The sequence below is a fragment of the Vombatus ursinus genome, unplaced genomic scaffold (genome assembly GCF_900497805.2).
Source record: "Vombatus ursinus unplaced genomic scaffold, bare-nosed wombat genome assembly UNPS02014786.1, whole genome shotgun sequence".
NCBI lineage: Eukaryota > Metazoa > Chordata > Mammalia > Diprotodontia > Vombatidae > Vombatus > Vombatus ursinus.
The window spans coordinates 4,744,426-4,759,512 of record NW_020954564.1 but is presented as its reverse complement, the minus strand read 5'-3'; the positions used below and the strand labels follow the sequence as shown (position 1 = coordinate 4,759,512).

The following is a 15,087-nucleotide window of genomic DNA, read 5'->3' as shown; positions in this document are numbered from 1 at the left end:
TTGTGTTTCCACAATGCCTCATCCTTATGGCAAACAGGCCTTTTCCATCCCCATCAGGAACTTGAGTGAAGTCCCAATCTCTCCCAAGTCCCTGTGAGCTGATCAGCTACAGAGGGGAACATCCTTGCCATTTGAACTTGAATAGAATTGGCATGTTTTAATAGAAAAGAGTACTAACTAAGAAACCAAGAGACTACATGGGCGCCAGTCCTAACTTTTCTACTGGGTGGATGGTGCTCTGTGACACTGGTCAAATCTCTTCTTCTCTGTGGGCCTTCCTTTCTATAATCTTGTAAAGCCCATTTATATGACTAAGCCCCCACGGAATCCAGAAACCCCTTAAAAACGTGCTGCTCTAATTGACAGGTAATACTAGCTTTCTGCCCCAAATATCATATCTAGCAAGGATACAGTTATTGTTCACAAAAAAGTTTACTACTCACCCCAGGAAAGTCATTGAGCTCTTCAACATAGGTCTTATTAATTTAAAAGAAAAAAGCCCTCTCTGTCAGTGCAGTCATTTCCAGTGATTTATTGAAGTCCATCTGATTGCCTCCTGATTTTCCTCCCCAGTCGTATTTTTCTTCTTCAGATGCTAGACCCTCATCCCTTTCATATACTTCTTTTTGTTCATCTAGCTCCCGCATTCCCTTCCCTCCTCCACCTCCCAGCTCTCTGAAGTTTAAATTTCTATTCTAGTCCCTTTGTTGACTGCTGAGTTTTTTCCTAAGTAGCCAATTCTTAGAAAGTCAAGTTAGGCTTTGCTGCACAGAGCCCCCACAGCGATCCCTCACCAGCTCATTCAGGCCAGAGGAAAAGTTGTTGAGGCTTTTTCCCATTGTCATTGTTGCTATCATTATTTCCTCTCTTTTAATTTCCTTTTCCTGTGTGGAGCAGCTGGCCTTCGTGCTTACCTTCTCATCATGGGGGTGGGAAAGGAGAAGCTGTTCTTTACAAATGTTACACTCAAAGCAATTTGCATCCCATAATTAATGAACATTAAAATGCACAATTAGAAACAGAAACAAATGGCTGTGCAATGATTAAAAATCAGGTTATGAAAGGAGAAGGCAAACTCAGGAGGAAGAGAGAGGATGGACAGAAACCAAAGCTAAGCTGAAATATTGACGCACTCCTCCACTCAAAGGCTGTCTATAATGTTCCCCAAGAAACACGTGTTCCTTCTCTGTCTTAAATCATAGTCTGTTCACTTGAAAGAGGACTTACCAAATCCTTTGTTTTGCTCTTGATGCTCAGGTATGTACTATTCCTGTCAAGTTGCCTGTGTAACTGTGGGAATACAAAGTTACTTCTCTGGTCTTCCGTTTCCCTGTCTATAAAAAGTAGGGTTTGGAATAGACAAGGAATTCTTATTTTTTTTTATTATAGGCCCATTTGGAAGTTTGGTGAAGCCTATAGACTCCCTCACAAAAGAATATTTTCAAATGGATAAAGTAAAATACATAGGATTACAGAGGAAAATAATTATATTGAAGAACAGCTATTTTTGTTTTTAAGTTTAAAGATTGGACTAGATAGTTTCTAAAATGATTGCTTCCTTCTGTAACTTTCTATGTTCTAAGGCCTTTTCAAACTCCAGTATTCTGTGCTTTATGCATCTATGCACTAAGGTCCCATCATGTTCTAATATTTTATGTTCTAAGGTCTCTTCCATCTCTAATATTCTATAAGCCTAGGTCATCAGCCAAAATGAAATGAAGGAAGTCAGGGTTGGGTTGGGGGAGGAGAGTTCATTGCCTACCTCAAAAAAGTTGTTTGACTGATCATAGGTCTGAGATACTTCCCATTGCCTGATGAAAAGACATCAGGACTGTTTCCAGGTTTTTGTCTCTCAGTGACCCAAGACAGGCAGAATGTGCCTTCAGCCACACGCTAATGGCCCTTTGGCCAGGAATCCATCATGCCTCAGTGGCTTCTGTCCAGAGATGAGCCCTGCAGGAGCAAGAGATCTCCTGAACTTTTATTAATATGTATGGCATTTCACTCACATAGAAAATTGATTTTCTTTTTTAAGCACCAAATGTAGCAGTTTTATAACCTTTCTTCAACTTGACAGAGGCCATTTATAACCTGCTTTCACTAGCACCTGTGTCGGCTCCAGTCAAACTCATCCTCAAGAACTCTATAATGCATTTTTAATTGTGAGCTGTTCTACTATGCGATTTATTTTCCAAAAGGATTGACCTTTTTTATTTGGGCTTTTTTTCCCATTGTTCAAGAGCTGGTGAGAAGAAGGAGGAAACATTAGCAGGAGTGAGGCAGGAAAGAAGATAAGGGAGTAAGAGCATTCAAATTTGGCAACTCTCATGGTGGATTGGGATGGTCTGGCTGTGGGTTTTAATCTTCATGGAAAAACCAGGACCTAACTTCCTCTTAGAAAGCAGGAGAGCAGCAGGTTATATTCCATCTGTCCAAGATGTATAGGATGGGCTAACCACATAAAGTAAAATAAAATAAAATAAATAACTCCCATACACAGAAATACTGAAAGGCTATAGGATTATCTAATTCAGTGTCCCCCTACACCACCCCACCTCAAGCATGAATCTATTCTATAACATTCATGACAAAGTGAACCATCCAGTTGCTCTGAAGATACCTGAAGTCACAAGAAACTCACTACCTCCTGAGACAGTCCAATTGACTGATGGATAGCTATGACTCATAGGAATTCTTTATATTGAGCAAAAAATCTACCTTCTTGTGACTTTAAACTTTAAATTTCAGTTCTGCCTTTTAATTTAATCTTCCTCATCACAGCCCTTCAGATATTTTAAGACTTTTTATTTTGCACCTTTAAAAATCTTCTGTTATTCAATTTTTTGGAGCAGAAAGGTCTACTGGGGTCAATTCTTTTCTTTTCTCCCTCTCTCTCAGCATCAACAAATATTTAAATGGTGTCTACTGTGAAGCACAGTACCTACCCTAACATAACATATTAGAGATAGGAAGACAAATCATATACCTTAAAAACAAACAAACAAACAAAAAACCAAACTAACCAATTAGGTAGTTTATGCAAAAAGCCCGTTGAATGGCTTATGTCTTAGACAACATGAGCTGTGGAAGTACTGAAGTAGGAAAAGTCACTGTAAGTCAGGGTAGTCAGGGAAGGCTTCGTGGAATAGATAGTATTTGAGCTGAATGATGTTTTTTCGATTGCTTAACATGCATGCTTGGCATTTGTAATGAAAACAGTTTCCTCACGTTTAACATGATGCATCTTTCATTCCTCATGCCCCATACATGTGAAAGGGGTGACTTGCTGGTAAAGAATAGATGTCCCAACTATACCCAAAATGTAGATTTGACACGCTTTTGTTGTTTCACTATATCTTTTTTTTTTTTTTTTTACTATAAAAGCTATTCTTTCATTTAGGAATAAGTAGGTTCTGGGCCTCCTCCCACCCCTTTCATTTTCCAGGTTGTGGAAAGCAGTTCATTCATGACTATCCTTCCAGAGCAAAGAATGAATTATGTGCTGAATTTACAACTTATTAAGTGTGTTAATTTGGACAAGTCATTTCTTGTCTCTAGACTTCAGTTTCCTCATTTAAAATAATGCATCTCTCATCTCCATTAAGTTGTACTAATTATCCCACTTGCCTGAAATACACACCTACCTAAGCTCTGACCCTTTAAATCCCTTGTGTCCTCAAAACTCTTCCTAAGGAATGTGAAGCTTTTCTTGCTTCACCCAGCAGCTAGTGCCCTGTGTTCAAAAAATTACCTTGTATTTATTTTGATTATACTTTTTTATGTACACATTGTCTCCCTCAATGGAATGTAAGCTGCTTGAGGGCAAGGACTGTTTCACTTTTGTCATTGTATCCTTAGTAGTTCCTAGCATATAATAGGTGCTTAGTAAATTTTGGTTTGATCAGTTGATTGGGTGACTGACAGACTAGGTGATATCTAAGATTTCATCTAATTTTAATGTTCTGTATCCTAAATATATGACAAATTCTGATACTCATGTTGTAAAATGTTCAGTTTTCTAAAGTTCCTTCTAATTCTATAGTTTATATATTAAAACTGTGTTTGTTGGCTTCTCCTTGTTCTGATACTCAGTGAAGCTATGAAGGATATTTTTATGTCCCCAATCTCCAGTATTCTTTTTTTTTTCTTCTTGCAGTGCCCAGAAGAGCTGCGGCCAATGAAAGATGGTACTGGCTGCTATGACTATTCCAAGGGGATTGACTGTTCAGATGGTTTCAATGGGGGTTGTGAACAACTATGTCTCCAGCAGACTCTACCTCTGCCTTATGATGCCTCTTCCAGTACCATCTTCATGTTTTGTGGGTGAGTGTCTTTGCCAAGAGGCAATAATCTCCATTATTGCTACAAGATAATCTATTTTCTGCACAGCTGTCAAATTTATAATCTTAAAGCATAGTTCTGATCAAGTTGCTCCCTTATTCAAAAAAACTTTGGTGGTTCTTGTTGCCTTTAGGATAAAATAAAAACTCCGCTAATTGATCCATAAAGCCATTCTTTCTAAATCTGGTTGATTTGTCTAGATAGATAGATTTCACATGATTTTTCCTTACACTCTATATTCCAACTGCATTGGCCTAGAAGATGTTCCTCTTACATGACATTCAATTTCCCACTCCTGTATCTTTGAACAGGCTGTATCACATTCCTGGAATGCTCTCTCTCCTCATCTCTACTGCCTGGAATACATAGCTCCCTTCAAAACTCAACTCAAGTGCCACTTATTATAAGAAGCCTTTTCTTTTTCTTTCTTTCTTTCATTTTTTTTTATTCAAGTCTTCTTTTTAAAAATTTTTTATTAATTTATTTTGATTTATCAACAATCACTTCCATATGCTTTTGAGTTTAAAATTTTTCTCCCCCTTCCACCCCACCACCCTCCCCAAGACAGCACACAATCTGATATAGGCTATACATATACATTCCTATTAAACATATTTTCACATTAGTGATGTTGTAAGTAAAAATTAGAACTAATAGAAGGAACCACCAGAAAAAGGAAACAAAACTCAACAGAAGAGAAAAAAATAGCAATTGAAATGCCATAGTTCTTTCTTTGGTTGTGGATAGCATTTTCCATCATGAGGCCTTTGGAGATGTCTTAGATCCTTGTATTGCTGGGAAGGGTTAAGTTTATCAATATTAGTCATCGCACAACATGGCTGTTATGCATACAATGTTCCCTTGGTTCTACTCACTTCACTCAGCATCAGACCATACAAGTCTTTCCAGGTTTTTCTGAGGTCAGCCTGTTCATCATTTCTTATAGCACAGTGGTATTCCATTACATTCATATACCACAACTTGCTCTGCCATTCCCCAATTGATGAGCATCCTCTCAATTTCCAATTCTTTGCCACCACAAAAAGAGCTGCTATGAATATTTTTGTACATGTGGGTCCTTTTCCCATTTGTATGATCTCTTTGGGATACAGCCCTAGAAGTACTATTGCTGGGTCAAAGGGTATACACATTTTTATAGCCCTTTGGGCACAGTTCTAAATTGCTCTCCAAAATGGTTGGATCATTTGACAACTCCACCAACAATGCATCAGTGTTCCAATTTCCCCACATCTTCTCCAACATTTATCATTTTCCTGTTTTGTCATGTTGGCCAATCTGATAGGTGTGATGTGGTACCTCAGAGTTGTTTTGATTTGCGTTTCTCTAATCAATAGTGAGTTAGAGCATTTTTCATATGACTATAGATGGCTTTAATAAGAAGCCTTTTCTTATAGCTTTTGTTAGTACATCTTCCTTAACCATCTCCACCTTCATCCTTCTATAAAATACTTCACATTTATTTTGTATTTACTTGACTGTGTGCATCTTGTTTGCCCCGCCCCCAGGAACTACTCTAGTACAGGGGCTGTTTTGCCCTTGTGTCCCCTGCACCTTCTACAAAATCTAACTCATAGTGGGCTCTTAATAAATACTTGTTAAATTGAAATGATAGGACTTACAAAGAGAGATGGTTTTCATTTTTTAAAATGACTAGCATAAAACCAATTAATTAGGACACTTACTTAGCTAAACTTTTTTTTTCTCTGCTGGACATTTAACCAAAGTAGCAAATCTTAAAATAATCCAGTTCAGTTTAACAAATATTTATTAATGCATTCTGTGTTTTGATTACTAGGATACAAACATAAATATACAAGTACTTGCCTTTAGGGCAGTAGAACTGCCCTAATTTGAAAGAAGGGCAGCTAGGTGGCACAGAGGATAAACTGCTGGGCCTGGAGTCAGGAAGACCCAAGTTCAATCTTACCTCAGACACTTACTAGCTGTGTGACCCTGGGCAAATCATTTAACCCTGTTTGCCTCAGTTTCCTCATCTGTAAAATGAGCTGGAGAGGGAAATGGCAAGCTACTTAGTATCTTTGCCAAGAAAACCCCTAATAGGGTCATGAAGAGTTGGAGATGACTGAAACAACTTAACAACAATGAGAGATTGGAAAGAACTCTGAAATTCATAGGTCCATAGGATCATAGTTCTAGAGTCTGAACATACCTTAGAAATCAACCATTCAAATTCTTCACTTTATAGATGGGGAAACTGAGGCTCAGGGAGGTCATGAGACTTCCCCAAGTCACAAAGGTAGTAATAATCAAAACTGGAATAGAACTTGGGTATTCTGGTTCCAGAGCCATTGTTCTTGCTACCGTACCATGACAAGTCATAAGATCTCTGTTGAAATCCCAGCTGTGCCATTTATACCTTGTGTGAATTTGGTCTTAGTTTTATTCAACTCAATTAAAGAAGGATTTAAGTATGTAGCATGTGCCAAGCACTGTGATGTGGATATGAAGCCCAGAAAGAAACAGTCCCTCCCCTCAAAGACCTTGCCTTCTACTGAAAAGAAACAATATATACGCATATAAGTAAATGGAAGATATTTACAGAGCTTTGAGGATCAAGTGTGAAAGCAAAGGGCACTAACATTTGGAGAGCTCAAGAGAGATGAAGCAGGGGTTTAGATTAAATATATCTTTTTATAATGCTGGGGAGTGTATAGTATAGTAAGGAGGAGGCACATACACAGGAATAGAGAGACTATAAGATTCAAAAAACATTAAATGCATAGGAAAGGTCTGATGGAGTGAAAAGGAAAGTGGGGGAAAGAAAAGATTGCTTTGAGCTATGTAGCTGGGGTGGGGAGGGATATAGAAGATTTCTGAGGGGAATAGCACTAATAATAACAATTTATTTTTGTGGTATTTTAAGGATTACATTGTAATTTTTTATAACAACTCTATCAGGTAGGTAGTGTAAATAGCATTATTTCGATTTTGCAGATGAGAAAACTGAAGTTAAGTAATTTGTTCATTATCACACAACTAGTTATTTTCTAAAGCAGGAATCAAACTTCTCATCTATTACATGTGATTTTCTCTCACTAAGTTTATCTTTCATAGAAGAGAAGGCATTCAAAAGGAGACACACTTGGTTTTGGAAAGAAGTCTATAGAAACTACATGGTATAATGACCAGGGGTGAGGAAACTGTGACCTCAAGGCCACATGTGGCCTTTTAGGTCCTTGTGTGTGGCCTTTTGACTGAGTCCTAGTTTTATAGAACAAATCATTTTATTAAGAGAATTTGTTCTGTAAAGTTTGGATTCAGTCAAAGGGCTGCACTTGACGACCTAGAGGGCCACAGTCTAATGACAGCATGAGATTAGGGAGCATTACATAGTTTCATTTTTCTGGGATATAGAATGTGTGAAGGGGATGACCTTGGGAATAAAAGGAGGAAAAGGTAGGTTAGAACTAAACTGTGGAAGACTTTAAGTGCTAGACTAGCTTGTTAGTCACCTTAGACAACTGTATGATATATTGGGTGGAGTGATGGACTTGAGTCAACAAAAGCTTAGTTCAAAAGTGCTTTAGATAATCCATCATATCAACACCAAAACTAACAGAAACCAGATGATCATCTCAATAGATGCAGAAAAAGCTTTGGACAAAATACAACACACATTCCTATTAAAAACACTGGAGAGCATAGGTATAAATGGAGTCTTCCTTAAAATAATAAATAGCATCTATCTAAAACCTTCAACAAGCATAATATGTAATAGGGAGAAGCTAGAAGCATTTCCACTAAGATTAGGGGTGAAACAAGGATGTCCATTATCACCACTGTTATTCAACATCGTACTGGAAACGTTAGCTTTAGCAGTAAGAGAAGAAAAAGATATTGAAGGCATTAGAATAGGCTAAGAAGAAACAAAGCTATCACTCTTTGCAGATGACATGATGTTATACTTAGAGAATCCCAGAGAATCCAGTAAAAAACTACTTGAAATAATAAACAACTTTAGGAAAGTTGCAGGCTATAAAATCAACCTACATAAATCATTGGCATTTCTATATATTACCAACAAAACCCAACAGCAAGAGATAGAAAGAGAAATTCCATTTAAAGTTACTGTAGACATTATAAAATATTTATGAGTCTACCTCCCGAAACAAACCCAGGAACTCTATGAACACAATTACAAAACACTTTTCACGGAAATAAAATCAGATCTAAATAATTGGAAAAACATCAGTTGCTCATGGGTAGGCCGAGCTAATATAATAAAAATGACAATTCTACCTAAGCTAATTTACTTATTCAGTGCCATACCAATCAAACTACCAACAAATTATTTTATAGAGTTAGAAAAAATAATAACAAGATTCATTTGGAAGAACAAAAGGTTCAGAATATCAAGAGAACTAATGAAAAGAAATGCAGGGGAAAGTGGCCTAGCCATTCCAGGTCTTAAATTGTATTATAAAGTAGCAATCATCAAAACTGCTTGATACTGGCTAAGAAGTAGAGTGGTGGATCGGGGAATAGGTTAAGTATGCAAGACACAGTAGTCAGTGACTATAGTAATATATTATTTGATAAACCCAAAGACCCCAGCTTCTGGAATAAGAACCCACTCTTTGAAAAAAAAAAACTGCTGGGAAAACTGGAAAAGAATATGGCAGACACTAGGCATAGACCAAAATCTCACACCATATACCAAAATAAAGTCAAAATGGGTACATGATTTAGATATAAAGGCTGATACTATAAGCAACCTGAGAGAGCAAGGAATAGTTTACCTGTCAGATCTATGGAGAACAGAAGAATTCATGACCAAACAGGAGATAGAGAACATTACGAAAAGCAAAATAGATAATTTTGATGACATTAAATTGAAAAGTTTTTGCACAAATAAAGCCAATGCAACTAAGATTAGAAGGAAGGTAGAAAATTGGGAAAGAATTTTTACAACCAGTCTCTCTGATAAGGGCCTCATTTCTCAAATATATAGAGAATTAAGTAAAATTTATAAAAATACAAGCCATTCCCCAATTGATAAGTGGTCAAAGGATATGAAGAGACAGTTCTCAGATGAAGAAATTAAAGCCATCTATAGTCATATGAAACAATGCTCTAAATCACTATTGATTAGAGAAATGCAAATCAAAACAACTGAGGTGCCACATCACACCTATCAGAATGGCCAACATGACAAAACAGGAAAATGATAAATGTTGGAGAAGATGTGGGGAAATTGGAATACTAATGCATTGTTGGTGGAGTTGTGAAATGATCCAACCATTTTTGGAGAGCAATTTGGAACTATGCCCAAAGGGCTATAAAAATGTGTATCCCCTTTGACCCAGCAATAGTACTTCTAGGGCTGTATCCCAAAGAGATTGTACAAATGGGAAAAGGACCCACATGTACAAAAAATATTTATAGCAGCTCTTTTTGTGGTGGCAAAGAATTGGAAATTGAGAGGGTGCCCATCAATTGGGGAATGGCTGAGCAAGTTGTGGTATGTGAATGTGATGGAATACTATTGTGCTATAAGAAATGATGAACAGGCTGACCTCAGAAAAACCTGGAAATACTTGTATGGTGGGATGCTGAGTGAAGTGAGTAGAACCAAGGGAACATTGTACGCAATAACAGCCATGTTGTGCAATGACTAATATTGATAAACTTAACCCTTCCCAGCAATACAAGGATCTAAGACATCTCCAAAGGCCTCATGATGGAAAATGCTATCCACAACCAAAGAAAGAACTATGGAAGCCGAATTGTTATTTTTTTTTTCTCTTCTGTTGAGTTTTGTTTCCTCTTTCTGATGATTCCTCCTATTGGTTTTAAGTTCTACTTACAACATCACTAATGTGAAAATATGTTTAATATGAATGTAAATTTATAGCCTATATCAGATTGTGTGCCATCTTGGGGAGCGTGGGGGGGGAGGAAGGGGGAGAAAAATTTTAAATTCAAAAGCACATGGAAGTGATTATTGATAAATCAAAATAAATTAATAAAATTTTTTTTAAAAAGTGCTTTATGATACTTACTAGTAGTGTGACCCTGGGTAAATCACTTAAACTCTCTTATCCTCAGTTTCCTTATCTATAAAATGGAAATAGTAAAAGTACCTCACACATACACACATGTACACACACACATACAATCTGTCAACTTTAAGGCACTTTGTAAATACTAATTATTATTGCTAAGGCAATGAGTTTGCATTTTCTCCTATGAGCAACCGAGAACAAAATAAAGTTCTTGAGCTGGGAAATGACAGGATTATTGGGAAGATGATTCAGGCAACAGCAGTATGAAGGGTCAGATGAGAAAGTTGAGTCTGGACAAAGGGAGCCCAATTAGGACTTTATTATAGTTGTCCAGGGAAGAAGTGATGAGGATCTGAAGTATGGTGCTGTCAAAATAATTTTAAAAAGGGGATGGATAAAGGGAATATCAGAGATTTAAGAGCAGAATTCAGCCCACATTGTTCCTGTCTCCTGTATCCTCTCCATCTCCATCTGTAGCCCTAGGCAGTTGTCATGAATGTGTACAATGATGACTCTATGTCCCAGAGGTATCATCAGTTATCAAAAAAAGATTCAGTTATGGTTCCTTGACCTTACTGGGCTAGGTGGTATAGTAGAAGGAACACTGGAACAAGAATCCAAAGACCTGAGCTTTATTCACAAATCTACCACTTATTAAATTGTGGGAACATGAGCAAGTCATTTAAAGTCAATTAGCCTCAGTATCTCTATCTGAAAAACAGAGATCTCTACCCTTTTTACTTCCCAGGATTATTGTGAAGATCAAATGTGACAACATGTATGAAAATATTTCTTAAATTGTAAAACACTTTACAAATGAGAGGGACTTTATTCTTATTACTCACTTCAACAAGAAATTGAGATAATAGGATTATGGTTCTAAATTAGGAAGAGATCTCAGGGGACAGTTCGCATAACCTTCTCATTTTACAAAAGAAAAAAAAAATACTGAGGAAAGCCCAGTAGGTTAAGCAACCTAAAATATGCAAAAGTAATTTTCATCCATAGGGGTTAAAAGAAAAAGGATGTGGGGACTCATTATCAGTGACAGAGGAAATTAAATTAACTAGAATGGTTTATTCTTTCCCCCACACTCAGTGTAATGGACATTTTGTTGTGCATTTCTCCTTCCTAATCCTCTTTTCTTTCTTTATCTAATTATTAATTATATTATATAATAATGATCTCATCAATGTTGCCAATTCTTACATTGGTGCAAATCCTAATTCATGCATGTCCTATCATCCCATGCAATTCCTATCCATGTTCTTCTAGAGATCCTCACCCCGAAAGAATCAGCATGCTGGAAAGCTTTCCTCGGAGTCTCGACATTTCATGGGAACCAATGGAGCACCTAGGCTCTCCATATACTATCTATCTGTCACTCTTGCCATATGACTTCTGTACCTCCTTTGCTGATCATATGTGCTCAGTGATATTCCGTAAGCCTTTCTTGTGCATAAAAGCACATCCTCACAAATGTGCTTCATCCTTTGTGCACTCATCATGCAAGTCTCCATTGCCCTTCTGCTCACTTTGATTCTCCAGAGATTATGTTTCCAAGATTCCCAACCATAAGCATCACTGGGAGTATATTTACCTTTGAAAGATAGGTCTTTGTATAAAATAAAACATTAAAAATGCAATGTAATTTCCCATATTTAATCAACCCCCCCCCAGGTAGCAATAGATAGAGTGCTGGTACTGCAGTCATAAAGATCTAAGTTCAAATACAGCTTCAGACACTTACTAGCTGTGCAATCCTAGGCAAGTCACTTAGCCTCTCAGTTTGTTTCCTCTTCTGTAAAGTGGGGATAATGAAAGCACCTACTTCCCAAGGTTGTTATAAATCTCAAATAGTACAATATTATAGAGCATTTTGCATACCTTAAAGTACTGTATAAATTTTAGCTGCAATTGTTATTGTTGGTCTTAGTAGTTTATTATTATGATGATGATTATTATTAAATATCAAATATCATTGTGCCCATTTTAAAGAGGCAGGCAGACTTTCACTTGCCTATGGTCACATACCTAGGAAGTAAGGGGGACTAGCAAAGCAGATAGATGGTTCAATTAATAGAGCACTGGGCCTGGAGTCAGGAATACCCGAGTTCAAATTCAGCCTCAGACATCTATTAGCTGTGTGACTGTGGGCAAGTCACTTAACCTCTCTGTGTCTCAGTTTCCTCATCAGTGAAAAAGAAATAATAATAATAGCACCTATCTCCCAAGGTTATTGTAAAGATCAATGAGATAATAATTGCAAAGCTCTTATTACAGTGCCTGGCACATAATAAGTGCTATATAAATGTTAGCTATTATTATTATTATTATTTATTAGGAATCAAGCACAGTCTTCTGATTCAAACTTCAGTCTTTTTTCTTTTCTACTTCTACCACACCTGCACAGGAGCTCTGACTGTAGCTTGGGGATATCTTGGGCCCCTAGCAGTCAATCAGCAAAATAAATAAGAAATAAATTACCATATGCAGACCTAAATTTATGGCAGTCCTCCTTCAACTTAAGTGACTGCAGGGCAGTGGTATGTAAATTATGCATAGGCACAGTTCCGCAAGCCTGCATACAAAAGAATTTTTGTGTTTGCCAATGCTTTTTAAAACCCTCTTTGTTGTTCAGTGGGACTGAGTAGGCTTCCACAGATGTTCCCATCTATGAATGATCATATCATATCCCTAAATAGGAATTTAAGATTTCCCAGTCTTGTGGCCTTGTTTTACAGATAAGTAAACTGAAGTATCAAGAAAAGAAGTTACTTGCCTAAGGTCACTAAGAATGTAGCAGAGCCAGGACTCCAAGACAGGTCTTCTTCCTCTATGTCATATATTAATTCCACTATATATGACATGGTCGGGGTCAGCATTTTAACTATTGATTTGGCAAATAGTGGAAATTATGCCTCAGAAAAGTGGCTCAGAATATGCCTGGATATCAATTTTTAAGACAATTTCAACTGAAGATGGGTTAGAAATCTCAGCCTACCCAACCCTCTCCAGCTACTGCCCAAAGAGTCGTTGATGGTGCAGAGAGTCGGTCAGCATGTGAAACTGAGGAGGAGCTACTAGCCATCTGTTAGCATCTTGTTTAGCTAATGATACCTTCTAATTAGGTGCTAAGCTCAGGGCCTTTTTTTTTTCTTCCAATATTGTTAGAACTATTCAGATTTGAGTGCCCTGAAACAAAGGCTTAGTCACTCTACCTTAGTTGGGCTTTTTGCCTCAGATGGCTCTTCAAACCACATGCTGAAACAGTTTGAGTGAATTGAATAAGTGTGTGTATATACACATACATACATACATACATATATATATATATTTATTACTCCCTCTCCACTCCTTTCCACCCTCACTGACACTGTATAGATATGTTATATATTATATTATTGTATATATAAAATATCATATAATATAGTAAGTAAGAGAGCTTATCTATATGTTTCAACCTTTGTGCTGGAAGGCCCATTTCTGGCTTGGCACATCTGTAAATACAGGACCTAATTAGCCCTTTCCAAGGAATGCAAAGAAAGAATGAAAAATTAAGAGCCCTTCAAAACCAGCATTAATATTATAAGACTTTGAAAGAGGTCTATTAGCAATGGAACATTACTTGCACTTGAGATAAATTCTGTCATCAAAACAGTTAACCCCATTTAGAAGTGCCTGTGAGACATTTGCATCAGAAAGCTTGTTTTTTTGTTTTGTTGTTGTTGTTGTTGTTGTTGTTTTTTAAAGTAGAGAGACGGTAAGAGGGCAGAAGAATGATCTCGCACTTGAAGAAGTCAGAATTAGCTAAAGTCAGAGCCAACAACCTAAAAGTAGCCGTGGTCAATAGGAAAGTCAGAGCCAGAGTTCGGGTTGGGTAACTCCCAGCCATTGGTTCTTTCTACTGTACTGATGAAATCTAGATTCTTGGGGTTCTGGGACCCCGAAATCACAGCACAGCAGGCCCTGCCAGAATGAATTCAGCCCAAATCTTCTTTCAGCCAGAGACAAAGTTTTATTGGGGATGTGCCGTACAGGCCAGACTCTTAAGGAACCTGAACATTAGTGACGCCCGTAAGAATGAGCGGGCATGAGGAAATCTCAGTGTTTAAATGGCGGCCAGGATGAATCTTACATGCAGTCAAGTAATTTTGGAGTGTTGGGAGGAGGGGCTAGGAAGAGGATCTGGGTGACTGGGAGTGTCTGGGAGGTTGCAGGGAATAGACCTTGAAGGGATGGAAGGAAGAGGTTTAAATAGGGTCTTGATAAGATCAAAGGTGAGAAATATACTAGGATCAAAGACTAAGTTTCATTAGGTTTTCAAAGGGAAACAGTGATAAGAATAAGAGATAAGGAAAGGCCAGTAGAGTGGAGTATAGCCTCAGGCAACTGTTTGAGACCAAGTAGATGAGTGAGGTCAAAGAAAGTTGAAGGGTTTTCTGGGGCTTGTAGACAAATGGGAGCCAGATTCTTTTTGAGGAGAGGGGCAAAGGTCTCGGCTTGGGCCCATACCCCATCAGTACCATGCTGCATTAATAACTCTATTTAATATAGCACTTTTTGGTTTCAAAGTACTTCACAGACTGTTTGGTCGTTGTAGCCATCTACAATATAGGCAGTGCAAGTATTCCTATTATAGGGGTTGGGAAGTGAATTTCAGAGAGGTCAAGTTCTTTCTCTGTCTCACAACTAATAA

General features: G+C 37.6%; 1 protein-coding gene across 2 annotated transcripts in view; it reads left to right on the top strand.

Moving 5' to 3' along the window:
* Nucleotides 1-15,087, top strand: part of LOC114047046 (astrotactin-2) — a 1,078,351-nt gene that overhangs the window by 578,300 nt on the left and 484,964 nt on the right. For both annotated transcript variants that reach the window (XM_027867720.1, XM_027867721.1), the window contains one exon: nucleotides 4,157-4,323. In XM_027867720.1, the coding sequence (XP_027723521.1) occupies nucleotides 4,157-4,323 (167 nt within the window). The remainder of the gene's footprint in view (nucleotides 1-4,156; nucleotides 4,324-15,087) is intronic.